This window comes from Meriones unguiculatus, chromosome 6 (assembly GCF_030254825.1).
Source record: "Meriones unguiculatus strain TT.TT164.6M chromosome 6, Bangor_MerUng_6.1, whole genome shotgun sequence".
In the NCBI taxonomy this organism is placed as follows: Eukaryota; Metazoa; Chordata; class Mammalia; order Rodentia; family Muridae; genus Meriones; species Meriones unguiculatus.
The window spans coordinates 118,896,668-118,914,188 of NC_083354.1; the positions used below are offsets into that span (position 1 = coordinate 118,896,668).

The following is a 17,521-nucleotide window of genomic DNA, read 5'->3' on the forward strand; positions in this document are numbered from 1 at the left end:
AGTCTCTCTGCTAATTTGTATATTAACTTTCTGTGTTTTAGTTAATTTGAGTCTGTCAATCTTCTCAAAGAACCAACTCTTTTTTTTTTTATTCCCTTTATAGCTTTTTGTCTGTATTCTGCTGATTTCATCCCTGAGCTTGGTTTCTTCTTTTTGTTCTAGAGCTTTCAGGGTTTGCTGTTACTAGTATGTGATTGCCTTTTTTATTTATTTTTTTAATGTAGGCAGTTAGTGCTATGAACATGCCTTTTAGAACCACCCTTGTTGTGTCCCATAAATTTGGGTATGTTCTGTATTCCTTTTTTTGTTGTTGTTGTTGTTGTTAAATTATAGGAACTCTTTACTTTCTTTTTAAATTATTGTCTTCACCCATTTTTCATTCAGTCATGCATTGTTCAGTTTTCATGACTTTGTAAGATTTTTGTTGTTTCACTTATTGATATTCAGTCTTAATTCATGGTGGTCAGATAAGATACAGAGAGCTATTTTAATTTTCTTATATCCATTGAGACCTGCTTTGTGTCCAAGTATGTGGTCAATTTTGGAGAAAGTTCCATGAGATGCTAAGAAGAAGGTATATTCTTTTGTGTTTGGATGACAAGTTATGGAAAAACTTATGTTACGTCCACTTGGTTTATGATGTCAGTTAGTTCCAGCCTTTCTCTGTTTAGTGTTTGTCTGGATGAACTGTCTATTGGCAAGTGTAGGGTATGAAGTCTTGCTGTCTCTGTGTGTGAGGGTCAGTATGTGATTTAAATTGTAGTAATGTTTCCTTTACAAACTTGGGTGCCCTTGTGTTTGGGGCATAGATATTAAGAATTGTAATGTAGTCTTTGTAGATTTTTTTTTCCTTTGACAGATATGTAGCATCTTTTCCTATTCCTTCTGATTAGTTTTGAAGTCTATTTTGTTAGCTATTAAAGTGGCTACACCAGCTTGCTACTTAGGCCCATTTGTTTGGGATATCTTTTTTCATCTATTTACTCTGGGTACTGTCGATCCTTGTTAAGATATGTTTTTTAGATGCAGTAGAAGGATGGATCCTGTTTTCACATCCATTCTGCTAGTCTGTTTATTTATTTATTTTTTTATTGAGGAATTGAGGCCATTGATGTTGAAAGATATCAATGAACGATGCTTGTTGATGCTTACTATTTTTGTGGTTGTGGAGTGTGTATGTGTGTGTGTGTTGCTTCGTCTCTTTTGATTTTCTGGTCTGGGATTATTTAGTCCTTGTGTTTTCTTGGGTGTAGTCTTTAGGTTATAGTTTTCCTTCTAGTCATATCTGTGAGGCTAGCTTTGTAGAAAGATACTGCTTAAATTTGGTTTTATCATGGATTATCTTATCTCTTCCATCTATTGTGATTGGAAATGTTGCTGGCTATTGGCATCTGGACTAATTTTTGTGGTCTCTTAGAGTCTGTAGAACATCTTTCTAGGCCCTCTGGCTTTTAGAGTCTCCATGAGAAGTCAGGTGTTACTCTAATAGGTCTGCCATTATATGTTACTTGTTTTATTTGTCTGTTTCCCTTGAAGCTGTTAAACAACCTTTCTTTGTTCTGATCATTTAGTGTTTTGATTATTATGTGCCAAGGGAACTTCCTTTTCTTGTCCAGTCTATTTGGTGTTCTATATGCTTCTTGTAGCCATCTCCTTCTTTAGGTTAGAAAAATTTTCTTCACTGATTTTGTTGAAAATACTTTGTGTGCCTTTTGCTGGGGTTCCTTCTCCTTACTCTTCTTGTTACTTTTAGATTTGTTACTCTTTGACCTTCAAATGAGAGGTCCTCTGTGGGAGGGCACCTTGGCCTTCTGTGGTCCTGGTGGGCACTGCAGCCTGGAAGCAAGAGGTGGATCCCTAGATCTAAAAGGCTGGCTTACCCAGGGCTGAGGTGACTTCCTGTGGGAACCTCCATTTAGCCGTACCCACACCGCTGGTCCCTTCTCAGTAGAAACCCTGGCTGCCTCTACCTGTTCCATTGTCATATGTACCTTCCCTCCCTCCCACAGAATAGTGTTCTTCAGAAAGAGATCAGCTAATAGAGGAAATGCATGAATTGTCCCAAAATAGCCAGAAAATATCTTAACTACTAATGTCATTTTAGTTACACTTAGGAATAAGACACCAATGCTGGCCATCATTATTGCTTAATATTCTCCTGTATGTGAGTAATTATATTAAAACAAAAATATGAAATGAATGACATGGAATTAGAAGATACACAAAGGCATCAATTCCATGACAGAAACACTAGTTTGTTTTTAGTATTATGCAAATTTTCTTAACCATTCAACAACTGACTACTTTTTTTTACTGTTTTAGTAATAAGAATATACATGTAAAATGGAAAGACACAATTTAAATCACATAAAAATCTTTTAACAAGAAAGGGAGTGAATATAGAGGATCTGTGATACTTTAAAAAAACATCAAACAAAAATTTAACGACTGGAGAGGTCTCCCTATTGTCTTGGATATTGATTTACTCATTATGATCTTCTGTTAAAACAAGCATCTAAGGGCTGGTGAGGTGGTTCAGTGGTTAGGATCTCTGACTGCTCTTCCAGGGGACCCAGGTTCAATTCCCAGCAATGACATGACAGCTTACAACTGTCTGTAACTCCACTTCCAGGGGATCTGACACCGTCACATAGACATACATACGAGCAAAACACTGATGCACATAAAAATAATTCTTTAAAAAAAGAAAAAATATACATCTAAATATGATTGCCACAAATGGGAAAAAGCAGAAGGTTTGTTTTGATGCTGAATTACATATTCTTAAAGTTTGCCCATGACTACAGGTGAAAAAAAAAAACTACAAAAAGAACAGCAGAGAGCAGGCTTGCAATGCTAACTCTCAGAAGCTAGATACAGACTAGATAAGATAGATACCCGTGTATACCCTGATGGAGAGAAGGGCAGGAAACCCAGGACTAGATACTGGCTTGCCCGAGTCAGTAAAAAGTGTAATAGATTGAGGCGGGCCTTGCAAGCTGGTCAGCCATTGATGCCACTGTCTGCTCTTACGGAAGAAATTAAAATTTCATCTGCACCTTACACTTGATACGACAAGGTTAAATATAAAAACGGAAACAAAGGTAATCCTAACAAAATCTATGAGGCCAGAGAGACACAGATGATTTTCCAACTGAGTAATTCTGTCCTGGGATTGGGACCCATGTAATAATGCCTGGAATCCTAGAGTCACAGGAAAACATATAGCCAACTATAATTAAAGAGAAACTTAAAAGCTTTAGGGGCTAGAGAGATGGTTCAGCGGTTAAGAGCAGGGATGCTCACGCAGAGGACTTGAGTTCAATTTTTAACACCAACAACCTTCCGTAACTCCAGTTCCAGGAGATCCAGTACCCTCTTCTGGTCTCTGCAGGCTCTGCACGCATGCATTCACAGATACACATGGCGGCAAAACACCTATACACCTCAAATGAAAATGCTTTTTAAATAATTTAGGGTGGTGGCAAATTGAATCTGGATCCTCTGGAAGAGGATCCAGGGCTCTTAACGACGGAGCCATCTCTGTAGCCCCAAAATGATAAGTCTTAAAGAAAAGTTTAAAGCTTTAAAAATGGTTTACATGCTACCTTTTCATGCCAAAGACATGGAAAATATTACCAGAAAATTCAGGCTGCAGATGACAGGTGATCGGTCATGTAAAAGAAAGATTTTATAAATCAGAAACCTATACATAGATGAGCAAAGGGTACACAAACAGGTCACAGAAGAGAAATCCAATACAATCAAATATCAAACTGATATATAAATCTAATAGTAAAGTCAAAGAAATGATAATCAATGTCACAACTGAAAAACCTCTTTGTTCCCATTAAACTGGCAAAAGCTAACAGGAGGCACAGGCTCCCCACTGGAAGGCAAGTGAGGACACCAAGTAGAACACAAGCTTCCATCCCTCTGCAGATTTTTCAGCTTATTTGATGCTGGAGGATACACTGAAAATGGTGGCAGCTGAGATAAAAAGACATTGACAAAGGAAACCTGGCTTCTTGCCTGCTTGTTCTCACTCTTGCTCGCAAGGTCGTTTATCCCACTGCTGAGGATTTGGTTCATTGATACTAGAACCTAATTCCTCAGCATTCCAAACAGACTAGAGACCACAGCTCCTCAGGATACATTAGGACACTTGAGGCATCCAGCCCCATGGACTGAACAACCAACCACCAGACTCTCAGACTCTCTTGTGAGACAGCCTTGTGGGACTATAGGAGCCATGTTGTATAAGCCAATGTAATAAATTCCTCTTTAGTATGTATTCATTCTATTGGTTCTGTTTCTCTAGAGAACCCCAACACTTATATCCTTAGGAGGATATATCTTGTCAGCTGCCTCTTCTTATTCTACTTATGAGCCTCCATGAGGCAAGCAATGCTCATCTGCTAATGTTTCTGCCTTACCACAGTAAAACAACAGAGCAGAGTGACCATGGACTGACATCTCTGAAACCATGAGCCAACATAAATCTTACCCCTGAGTTTTTCTCTCTGTATTTTGCCCAAATTAGGTTGGGTTGACTTAATGATTTGTAAGTAAAATGCATTTCATAATGGAATGCATACTGCAGTTTTAAATTTTGATTATTTTCCCAGGCTGCTGCTCCCTTTTATTCTCCTTGTGTATGCTATGCTGGGCTATAGCCACCAGCTGCTGATTCCAACCAACAGTGGACGGACGATCTGCAGTGTTCTGCTGTGCTGGCCAGGCTATGCATACTATGGGCAGTTTCCATTTAATCTATGGGTGGATGGAGTCCCATCATAACTTGAGAGCATCTGTATTTGAAAACATTCAGACCAGGGATGAAGAAACACTCACTTTTCATGAACTTGCTCTAGCATGATATGACACGAGACTAGGAATTGTTTTGTTGAAGGTATTCTCAGCCTTGGAGTGTCTAGCGCACACCATCTTAACAAAGGTTTGTAGAGCAGAATGGATGCTGTTTTTGTGGGATTCATGTTGGAACAGTGGTGCTGAGCCACACTTGCCACCAAATTCGGTTCCCTAATCTGTTTGCCTTTGGTTAGTCTGCAATATACTCTGGATGCCGAATGGTGGACCTGATTGCCTTCGCCTACGTCTTCCCAGAAGCGAGACTTTTTGGATCTCTCTCGATTTGCTCACAAAGAAAGTTTCCCATATATTTTTTGTTCTGTTATTTTCTAGGGTCAAAACATCATTTAAGAAGTGTGTCTTAAATCTTCTATTTGACCTGCATCTGGCAAGAGTTCTCTTGTCTAAACTTTAACTGGATTTTCCAAGGTCTTTTTCTTTCTTTCTTTTTTCTTTCTTTTCTTTTTTTTTTTTTTTTAATAAATGGTGTTTTAGACTCATCTATTTTGTATGAGTGTTTGCAATCTGGCAATGTTGACCAGAATTTAAGAGTTTGAAGAATTCAAAATTCGTCCATGTCCTTTCAATTATTTTACTATTTTTTGGGGGGTGGTGGTGGAATAGTTTTTTTTTTTAATGACTCAGTATGATAATTGTTCATGTCTTATGGAATTTTCAAAATTGGTCACTATTGAACTACTGAACTCCATAGACATGTGATTCATGGCAATTGCTCTTCCTTGGATCCTTATGGGTACCCTTGATATTATGCCCCGATGACCTACTTCTCCAGTTAGGTCCTAATTCTTAAGTTTCTGTCACCTGTCAATAATGCTGTAAAATTTTGTATCAATTTGATGAGTTGGTCCTTTGAAAAACTCAGAGCACTAATAATTCACAAGCTTCCCAAAAGCCCCACCTCTGAAGTCTGCTGCTTTGGGATCATGTATGTCTGTGTATCTTGTGTGTGCCTGGTTTTCATAGAGGTGAAATGGAGGTATCAGATCCCTTGGAAACTAGAGTTACGGATGGTTGTGAGCCACTATGTAGGTGCTGAGAAGTGAACTTGGGTCCTCTGGAAGAACCACAAGTGCTCTTAACAGCTGAGCCATCTCTCCAGCGCAGTTTTCTAACTCTTATCACCTTGTTATGTGGGTTTGAGTGGCTCCACGGAGCTTACAGTAGTCTTTACTCTTTTTTCTGTGAGGCAAGAACTTACTGTACAATCCTTAGCCACATTCATGACTACCCAATATATTTGAAAACGTGTATACTACTTTTTTAATTTTATTTTTTTAATATTAATCATAGGTTATTTACTTTGTATCCCAGCTGTAGCCCCCTCCTTCAGTCCCTCCCAATCTCACCCTCCCTCCCTCATCTCCTCCCTGTCCCTTTCCAAGTCCACTGCTAGGGGAGGTCCTCCTCCCCTTCCATCTGACTCTAGCTTATCAGGTATCTTCAGGACTGGCTGCAATGTCCTACTCTGTGGCCTAGCAAGGCTGTTCCTCCCTCAGGAGTAGGGGGACATGTGTATTACTTTTAAGAATACTTTTGTTCCAGCAAGTTTTCAACAATTAGACTAAATCAAGGGTTATTGGTGTCTTTGCTTACTAATTATCTCTTGCTGTTATGGTTCAAGTCTAACAGGTCCTCTGTAGACGAACGTGGTCCCCAGCCAGTGGTACTCTTTGGGAGATTGCAGAACCATAGGATGTAGTGCCTTCCTAGTGGAAGTAGGACACTGGGAGGGGTTATCCCTGGCATGATATCTGTTTCCCAGTTGGTCAATAGAAGTAGCTTTCTTGTGCTTCTGACCTTTAAGCTCCTCCTGGAGTTTTCTCTGCCAGGGTATACTGAAATCTCTGAAGACATGAGCCATAATAAACCCTTGTCCCCTGATTTCTGCCAGATATTTTGTCACAGTCACAGGAAAGCAGCTAAGGCAGCTGCATTCAGGAGTGAATGCACTGACTGCATTTGTGTTTGTGTGAGAGCTTGTATTTCTCAACTAAAAAGTGCAGAATTTGTTTTCAGAATTCTTAGGCATCTGAACCTACCTTTGCTTGAACATGTTTGATGACTGGGTTTGAAATGGCCCCGATATTTTCAGCCTTTCAGTTTCAGCTAGGGATGACATCACATTCCCTTTCAAATGGCAAATATAATGGAGCTATAGCTCTTGGCCCTTTACCTTCACAATTCAGAGCTGAGACTCCATAGCTCCTTTGAAGTACAGTTACAAGAAAAAGATATTCGAAGACTCTATTTTGCTGAATTCTATAGTGCAAATGTTGAGTAATTTCTGTCTGAAGAAACAGAGGAAAGGTGCAGAAATCGCTCGCTTTAATGCAGAAAGTCAGCAAAAAAGATGGTTTTGAGTATGAACACAAGATTTAAAGTGTAGAGAACAAAATTTCTATTTTACACCAAAGTGATTTTGCTATTTTCTAGATTCAAGTTTAAAAGAATAGTGTACTAAATCTTAAGATAGCTGGGGTTTTTTGTTTGTTACTTGTCTTTGATCCAAAAGTTATGAGAGTCAATTATCTGCCACAGGACTAGAACTATGTAGACAGAGTTTTGCCCTCAGGTGGTTTGTGCTATATAGGATCTGAAGATTAAATGATAGGTAGTGTCTGCCGGGAAGGTAAGTTATTGTCCAGTGGGTGAAACCAGACACATCTTTAGACAGTGGAAGCTGAGTCAATTTTCAGCACGTGGAATTCCAGGGCACAAGAAATTAATAAATCCATCCCAGGGATGGAGAAAAGGGTATGTGAAAGCAAAGTGGCAGACAAGCGCAGGGTCTATTATAATGACCAATGTCTATGAAATGACAGAAAAACTACAGGAACAGCAAGAGGAGAAATGGGAAGATATTGTTAAAAATAAAAGAAAAATTGTGGACTTATTTCAATCACTAACTTGAAATTCTCTAGCATTTTAGGAAGACACATGGTCATGTTCCATGGGAAGATTTATGGCAGAAATTTTTCTTCAGTCCTAGGTAGTACCCTTGCAAAACGTATTTAAGATTGTGCTAAAGTCATCTTCCTCAAGACTTCAAAATAGAGTTTGTGTTTGTTACAACCAAGCATTTATTCTGGGGTAGGAAGGCCTCCGTGCTTTAAAGTCTTTCCATGGGGCACCATTGCTGAGAAGCTTAACCCGCTTGGACAATGAGCATCCCCAGGACGTGAGCAGCTGACAGGAACCTGCTTAGGAAATGTCATCAGGTGTATGTGCACACCCGTTAGGGAGAATATACTTTTAGAAACAGCAGTTTGCTGAGATGTTCCAGTAAGATGTGTGACCGCACTGGCTAGATTCTGAAAGGCTCCTCAAGGAAGATGAAAGTTCTGTAACAACAAATAGGATAAACCAAAAGTAGATCATTTGGAAAATTTAGTATTATAAATGGAAATGTTTTTGCATCTTTCACTCTCATCGTCTCCTAAGCCTGGGAGCTTGATTGTGATGTTTATTATTTTTTATGTGTGTGTGTGAGGTGTGTGTATATTGAATGTGCATGCCCACCTCACATGCAGAGGCCAGAGATAGACATCAGGTATCCTTCATCATTCTCCACCTTATAGTCTTGAGACAGGGTCTCTTGATGAAGTCAAATCTCCCCATGTCAGCTGCAGTGACTGGCTGTTGAGCTCAGAATCTGCTTGTCTCCACCTATCATTGTTGGGGGTACAGGTACATGCAGTTATGTCTGCTTTTTTTTTTTTTTATAAATATGTGTGTTGGGACTTGAATTCACATCCTCATGTTCATCCAGCACTTTTACTCTGCTACCTCCTCAGCCCATCTGACTATACTATTGTCATGAATGAACCATTTGCCTCCTTTCAAAAAATGCTTCATTCACAGACATTTTCACTTACGCATTTATAATACATTTGGTGGTTATTCCAAACACACTTTTACTGAAGAAAGCAAGGTGGGCTATTGATGTGGGTTTTTTTTTCCTCATTAAGAGAAAATTATTTTCACCTGCTGTAAGAGCAACCTTAAATCAGTACAAAAAAGGAATTCTGAGGATTCCTTTTTGGACACAACCTCCACAGAACACTGTTTCACGTGTTTTCTAAAGCAGACAGAATCTGGGAATTGATATATTTTGCTACACGATATTAGAGCAAAGAGTCCCCACTGCCTTCATTTAAGGTATCCTCTGGAGAATGATGGTTAAAGACAGCTGTTAAATGGGTCTACAGAAAAGTAAACTGGGGTGTGGTTAAGGAACTGAATCAGTTTAAGAGCAGGCAAGCAGGGTAAAGAGGCAAGGAAGAGCTCATATTCCCGCTGGAGGCTGAGGGCTGCCCCGGGCCAGAATTCTCTACTGGTGAAAATTCTAATTTTTGTTTTTTTCTTCTCTTTGCCTTTGTGTGATAAGAAGAGGACCACTGCAATTATGAAGTGTAACCTGCTTCACTCCAAGTCTACTAGTGTAAATATTAACTCTATCTAAGAAAATGTTCAAAGTGACAGCTAGACTGGCAGCTTCTAAGGCTTGTCCAACTGACTAGTGAGTGACTCTGATTCCTTTGTGGAAAAGGATACAGTTGAAATTATATTAACCATTTTAGTTCTAGGAAAAAAAGATAGGTCAGAATGGCTCAAAACAGGAAGACATTGCAGCCAGTCAATGAGACCTCATAGGCTAGGGTCAGATGGAAGGGGAGGAGGACCTCCCCTCTCAGTGGACTTGGAGACAAGCATGGGAGATGAGGGAGGAGGATGGGACTGGGAGGGAATGAAGGAAGGGGCTACAGCTGGGGTACAAAGTGAATAAAACGTAATTAGTATGGAAAATAGAAGAAAAAAACTTTTATTAATGTGAAAAAAACAAAACAAAACAAAACAATGTTTGGCCTTTATGTCCAGGCAAGACACCATTGCTACCTGCCTTGGAGACTTCTCCAGGGAACATCCCTTTCCTTTTAATCAAACTGGCTTCTTGGAGTTCGGGATTTAGCTAAGCAGTGAGTGTGCTTGTCTTTAGAGCATGGTTGAAAAAAGGTTAAGAAAACCTGGCAGCATAGCTCAAGCTGGACAGCTCGACTGGATATTTTCCCTCTTTTAGTGATGAGCCATGGCTATGAATTTTTCATTTACCTCCAAAGACTTGGCACTACTTGGTCTAAGATGCAGTAAGAAAACTATAAATCTAATGAAATTTTTGTAGAGGAGATCATACCTTAAACAAGTTAATCTTCAATGTCCTTTTTTAGACTATTCTGCTCTTGGGTATTATAAAAGGCCATATTTACCCTAAGCCATCCCTGGAAGTACTTCACATGATCAGATTTACATAGGAAGCTTTCTGGTGTTAATTCTAAGGGCTAACGGGAGATACTTTCACATCTACTGGGATTAAGTCAAAGGCAGAATTACAAATATGGGAGCCCCTATTTCCTTTACGTGATCAAAGTACACGGAAAAGTGGCTATGTGCGCCTGGTGCCTGTGAAGGTTCAAAGAGGGCAATGGATCCTCTGGAACCGGAGTTATGGACAGCTGCGTACTATGTGAGAGCTGGGAATGGGGCCTGGTCCTCTGCAAGAAAAAGTAATCTTCCCAGGTGGGGCATCTCCTCAGCCTCTCCTAACATCCCAAAGTCCTAGAACCATTGATTTCATCGAAAACAAACGACTTTCTAGAATCTTCAGTTCCAGCCTCAGATCAGTGATTGAAAAAAGATATTTAGTAGTTGTAGGTGGATCATCCTCCATTCATGAGTTATATGGACTGCACAAAGTCCATATAAACAGCTTGCTTCTGTGGACTCCATGGTTATCAAAAAACAAAAGGAGACAAAGGGAGAGGGTGAGGAATGGCTCTGAGAGAAGGGCAAGTATGATCAAAACAACTACATATATGTACATACATTCTCAAAGAATTAATATTGTTTAAAAGCAGTAGAAGGAAAATGTTACAGTAAAGTATGAAGATTCGGGAGGATCTCTAGTATCTAAAGCTATCCTATATCTCTTCATATACTGTGGAATTCATAAATCTTTTTCCTTACAAAAAATACCACTGCAGGTCAAAAGAGGCTGCAGTGATAAGTAGCAGCACGTGAGTATTTAAGGCTGGGTGCCTGGACAATAAGCAATCTGCTTCTTTGGATGGGGGGGTGTGAAGTATGGTATCACCGCACTTTCATGACGTGAAGCTGCTTTACAGAGCTCACACACACACAGAGATGATCTTTGTCTATATTTTATACAAATACAACAGTAGTTTGTGAATACATTTTAAGTACATGATATACATGATAAGCCACTTGATTTCCCAATATCACAGAATAGCAATTAAAAATGCAATAAAAATATACAAAATTCAGTCTGGAATGCAGATTTTTTTTTTCATTTCTATTTGACTCAAAACTTTACCGTTAGAACATCTTTAGAGTACTAGTCCAAACACTTTTTCATTAGCTAGAAAAAAAACAAAAAAAACAAAAAAACAAAAAAAAAAACAAAGAAAAATAAAACTTCAGCAGTCAGCTTATGTTCAGGCTTGATGCAATCCATTTCTCTAATGGATTCCCAGTTTTTGTTAAACGCAAAGGGCTGTTAGTAACTTCTAGCATGTTCTTCACTCCACACCCCATGTCAAGCCCATTTTCCATTCTGTGTTACAGTCACCTTGTGGACAAAAGCTGGGTTTGTTCTGGTAACATTTGCACATCCAAGATCTCCTTTAGCAAGCGTACATGAATACACTGTGGTGGTGTAAAAGTTTGTTAATGACACAGTAAGTCACAGTATAAAAATATATTGTACACCTTTACACCTCTGTAGTCCTTTTCCTATGGATACAAAAATACAACTGAATGAGACAGAAGTTTGTAGCACCATGGAGAGTTGTATCCCAAGTGACAGTAGCAGCATGATCCCATATATGGTTGAAGGAGGGTTTCTGAGAAGTTAGACATTCATTCTGGTTTGTCTGTACCACTGAAGCTTATACAATGAAGTGTCTTATACATCAGTAATAACTCTTGAGTCATCTTTAGAGCTAGGTAACTTATTAAAAGACACTGCCTTCCATTCCCAGGGGCTGCTAACATTGTAGAAAGGCTTATTGGTGATCTGTGTCTGCTACTAAGGCTGGTATCATTATCCTGCATAATTTTAAAGGGGTTCTCTGTGAGTATAACACAGCTCACATATTTATGTAGGCCTACATAATCTAGATATAGTGTGTTGTAGACCTGGCTGCTGACAGCATGAATAAAACAAGACAAAATCACCAATGACTCGTTTGTCAGAAAAACCAGTTTGCCTTCACTAAGGGCAAATACTCAACATTGAAAAGATCTCCTCCAATGTCACATGGATCTCAGTAGGCTAGAAGCAACTTGGGTGAACTGTTATCTTTTAACTTACTTATGGACTGGGAAGACAGTGTGCTTTGAGATACGTAAACCTTGTAAAAAAATAAAACCATTGTAAAACCTTATGAAAAGACACACTCTGATCTGTGCAATATAGCAAGTCGATAAGAAAACACTGTAAAAATGTACCTGTTTAAAATACCATCTACCAATTTTTGTACACAAAGCATTATATATCAAAGACCTACATATATATCATCTAATGGCACTTGAAATGAATATAATAAGTCTTAAAATAAAAGGCATAACCTATAAGAAAGTTTCTGTAAAAGTTTAAGTTCATTTTGAAAGTGCTATCTCTTGTAGTATGTGAAGTATAGAGGTTGACCAAGCTCTATTTTTTACGTTGGTCTATATGTGTACTGCTCACTAGATGAACGATCCTGAAATATGTACTCTATAACATTCATTATTAGCTTAATAAAGCAATCCGCTCTGGCTCATGTTTCAGTCAGTATATGGTTTTAAAAAACCGTCACTGTCCAAATTAACACAATATATCACTATATTCCAGAAATGACTAGAAAAATAAAGCACAAGCAACAAATAGGCAAAAAAACACACAACTTGAAAGAAACTCTGACTGAAATTTTAAAAAGTTGCATACAGAATGGTGCATGATCCTCCAAGACAACTTAAGTTTTAGAAAACTGAACTAGGTAATAGGATTTTATATGAAAGCTTAACAGTGACCAATAACTACAAAGGTGGTAAATATCAATGGATTATATTGCTTACAGTGCCTCAGCCCTTCCACGCTCATGCGGCTGCTGACATGGTGTGCACACACATGTGGAAGTCAAGCTGAATGAGGCTCAGTATCTTGTCTGTGGTCCAAACTCTACACTAAACTATTTTAATGTTAACCCCTTTCCTTTCAGCCAAGCTAAGGCACTATCAGAAACTCCGAGGACCACAAGTCTGGCCACTGGAGAATGAAAACAGCATTGGCAAGACCTATCTCTAGTCATTCCTACTTCAAATAAAAGCAAGTGACAATTTTTTTCTGGTTGGGGGAGGGGCCAATTCTGTGTTACATCCTGGTTAAAATATTGTGCAATTAAAAAAGCTGCCTGATCTTTAATAGAAAAATCTATCAAAAAAGGGTTTAGTGACCACTGCAGTCAAAAAAAAAAAATCAACAAAAAACAAAAAAACAAAACAAAAAATCCCCAAAAATCAAAACCAAAAATAAATTTGCTGAATCCCCTCTTACTCTGAAGTGTTATTCAAGTCTGTGGGGGCAGCAGCAGGCAAAGGGGTGTGCATGCAAGGAAAATTAAGACTCTACATTTTAACACTGGTGCCTGGAAGATGTGTATTAGAGCTCTGTGCAGGGCAAGAATTAGGGTAAAAATATATTTATATATATATATATATATATATGTACACACACATATATGGCGCCATTCCCATTTCAAAATGCTTTATTTCATATATTCTGGTACTCCCTTTTTTCAATTAGCAGTGAAATACAGCCTATGAAGGCCAACGTCTCAGGTCATTAATGTGACTTCTTCTTAAGCAAATGTCAGATAAAACTAGTGCTTTCATATGTGGTATTTGTGACCTCTACATAAAAATAGGTTTTCTATTTACTTGTGCTCTGTCACCAAATGTCTTCTTCTTTTTAAATGGTGATTAAAGCAATATCGAACACTAATCATTTAACTAGAACTTTAGGGAAGTGATCTGTTTCATAGAAACTAAGGAAGCAGCCGTGAGGCAAAGAGCCCACTTTCAGAGTGAGTGTGGCCCCAGCCACAGCTCAGGAGCCGCTTGAAGAGTTAAACAAGTATTTCCGTACTAACATATATAATTTTAATGCCTTTGGAACACTTTTTTTTTAATAAAATGTAATTTTTCATAATAAAATTTAAATACATAAGTATAAAAACTACTGCTCCGGGGTTAAAACTAAGAGCCAGAGCCCTCTCGAGAGCAGCTCTGATTCTATGAAGTGCGCCAGGTGTGTATCATATGGTGAAAGCCCCAGCCACGTGACAATTACACTTCTCCTCAATTTATACTACTCCCAGGTATTTTAAATAAGGTATTATATTCAGCAATCTGTAATTATGTTTAGAATTACTGGTAAACAAATGCAATACGCAGTGATAGCTGCCCCTACAAAAGGGAATGAGCTTCCCCATACAGGGCAAATGAGTGCTCAGAAATTCAAAAATATTTTTTTTTTCATTTTTTTTTTTAAAGAGATACATACTCTTTTATAAATCTCCCTTTACCCCTGCCCCAAAAGAAGGGTCCCAAAATAAGGTGTTAACAAGTGCTTAATAAGTCTCAAAGGCTGCTGCCACAAAGAACGCTTAGGAAAATATACATGGAACCTTTGATGAGATTACTAGTGGCTGTCTAACAAGAGGAAGCCATCGCTACCTTGCTCAGTGAGCACCCCGTCCTTGGTGTTTTCATATTCATTTGGTGTTTGCTTTATTTTCCTTTGTTTCCTCTACAAATTCAACTTATTTGTAAGATTCCTCCCATTTCCCAGAGATGCGGAAAAGTGGGCTTTTATTGGTTTTGGTGTGCAAAACTGTGGAAACTCCTCAAGCAGCTTTTTAACGTGTTTGATTTTAAGTTCTCCATCCAAACACAGCAGGGGAAGATGGATAGGCATGAGCAAGCCAGCACAGGGGCAAGACTGCAGTTCTGGGAGTGATGTGACAGGCTTTTACTTTGCCCCAAAAGAGTCCAGTTTTCATTCCTGGCAGCAGAGGAAATTCTCTAGACAAGTGCTGAGGTTGGGCTGTATGTTTTACATCCATCTTCCTGTTGAGGAGTCTGTTACCTCGAAGACTGAGGCAGCCCACTCTGGGTTTCACATCCTGACTGCCTATTGTCCCTCACTGGCCCTAAGACTCTGGACTAACCAACATGCAAAGTAAGAACGCTGCTATATTGAAGCCATCCTGGCTGTGAAAGGCGAAGGACATAAAACAGAACAGAACTGATCCTGAAGCCTCTGATGCCAGGCACTGTTAATGTAAAGATGGGTGAAATGCGGCCGAACAGTTTAAGGGGCAGTGCTAACACAGAACACTCTGTGACCTCTTCAGGTTTCTTTTAGATACAGATATTGAAAGTTTTTTTTTTTTTTGTCATATGCTTATATTTTCGCCAGACAATAGCAGTCTTAAAAATATATTGATCTGAAATGATGGTATACTTAAGAAAACACTATCATCTCCCCAAACTGGATTCTTAACTCATTTAAAACACACTTGATCATGAATCCATTTAGTGGCTAGTAAAAATGTAAAACACTTCAGTTATTCACACACATTTCTTAAGATTTACATTGTACTGCATATTTGCAAAATTAAAAAAAAAATCAACCAGATGTCCAATGCCCATTGCTATTAGACAAAATGAAAATGTAAAGGTCTAACAGTAATTTGAACACAGGACTTGTAAAATTTAGTGATAATAATGGCGCTCTTATAATGAAATAAAACTCCGAGACTATGACAACTGGCAGTAAATCAGGAGAGACAGCCAACGTAATTAAACATGGTTTCAAAGCTTATCAAAGAGGCTAGTTCCTATTACTTACTGGCTTCATAAAACCTGATATTATACAAAAGCAAAAGTTTTTGTGCTGTCTTAGAAGTAGGCACTAAAATAGAAACGGTCACCGCGGGTGGGGCTACGCAAGCACCTCCAGATGAAAGCCTCGACCCAGACCCTACTGAAATGCCTGGTGGAAACGGGGCAGGGTGGTGCTTGTGCTCAGGCTGCTGGTGAAAGCTGCTGACAGCGAGTGCAGAGAACCAAGACCCACAGCACTCGCAGGATCCTGAAGATCCTGGGTTTGTGTGGGCAGCTGAGAAACAGAAGGGTGAGCCTCATCTTGGGAATAGCTCATCCCAAGGCTTCCCACTGACAGAGGATTATAAGGAGGACCATTTAATGGTATGAAATTGAACAACTGAGAAAAATCCAATGCTGGTGTGTTGAGGGGGTCACTGATAGAAATGGAGCTCTTGGACAGGGAAAGGTCGCCTGCACCATCATCTGGAGACCCACTCTGAGGATCTAGCCCTAACTTAGATGATGATGCTTGGGAACCCTGGGATGAAGAAGGCGCGCCACCTTGTAGTTCCATCAGGTAACTCTCAATTTCCCCCTTTAACGGCTGTTCTTTTTCAGGAATAGAGATTGCGTATGAGGTAGAACTGAAGGGGCATTTGAGAGCAAGATGGTGAGAGGGGTGAACTGCATCCATATCTATGGGGCACGTCATCCCCAAAGGTAACGTTGTTATCATTTGGTGAGCAGGCCCAGAGCTCTGCATGGACTGAAATGGAGTGTTGTAGAGGTTTAACTGCAGAGTGTTTGTGAATGGCTTTGACAAGAGTTCACTGGAAGGTAACGACATGACCGGCAGGAGTTCATCTTTTATAGGCACAGACATGTTGCAGGTAAATGGGTCCAGAAAATCTACTGGTTCAGTTTTGACCTTCAGAAGCTCTTGATTGTGACTCTTCTTCATATGTCGAGTGAGGTGATCCTTTCGTCCAAATCTCTGTGCACAGTACTGACAGAGGAAGTCCTTTCTTCCCGTGTGCACCACCATGTGTCTCCGGACATCCTTCCGGGTGTAGAACCTGCGCTCACAGTGCTCGCACTGGTGCCTTTTCTCTTTCACACCCCCGGACGACTTGCCTGCATGAGATTTCAGGTGCTCCAGGAGCACACCTGTGCTTTCAAAAGTCTGCAAACACACCTTGCAGGTGAGGTCGCCACTGGTTGCAGCGTGCAAGGCCAAATGTCGCTTAAACCCAAGCTTGGTGTTGTAGCTCTTGCCACACTCTTCGCATTTAAAGGTCTCTTTGTTGGGGTCATGGGTATGGAGGTGATTCTTCAGATGGTCTTTCCGGTGAAACATTTTCTCACAATAATTACACTTGTGGGTTTTCTCAGGAGAGTGAGTAGCCATGTGCCTTTAAACATAGACATATTCTGTGAGTGATTATCTTAGGAAAAAGGTGCGTATTCACTTTCCAAATGGGCAGCTAAACTGCTAACACTAACACACAGCTCTCTTAATAAAGGATCTACCTAACTCACACACCACAGTTAACACACTGCAAAACTTGAGCCATCTAATTTGCCACTCGGGTGTTGACTGGTTCTCAGCTCTCATTACAGAACTAAACAAGCAAGACTGAACATACTTATGTAATGTCCACATTCTTTTCATGTAGAAATT

The 17,521-nt window shown here is 39.5% G+C and overlaps 1 protein-coding gene across 5 annotated transcripts in view; it reads right to left on the minus strand.

The window, feature by feature from the left end:
- Window positions 1–11,098: 11,098 nt before the first annotated feature.
- Plag1 (PLAG1 zinc finger) overlaps window positions 11,099–17,521 on the minus strand; it is a 47,322-nt gene continuing 40,899 nt past the window's right edge. For all 5 annotated transcript variants that reach the window (XM_060385937.1, XM_021659227.2, XM_060385938.1 and 2 more), the window contains one exon: window positions 11,099–17,252. In XM_060385937.1, the coding sequence (XP_060241920.1) occupies window positions 15,995–17,248 (1,254 nt within the window). In that variant the 5' untranslated portion in view covers window positions 17,249–17,252 and the 3' untranslated portion in view covers window positions 11,099–15,994. The remainder of the gene's footprint in view (window positions 17,253–17,521) is intronic.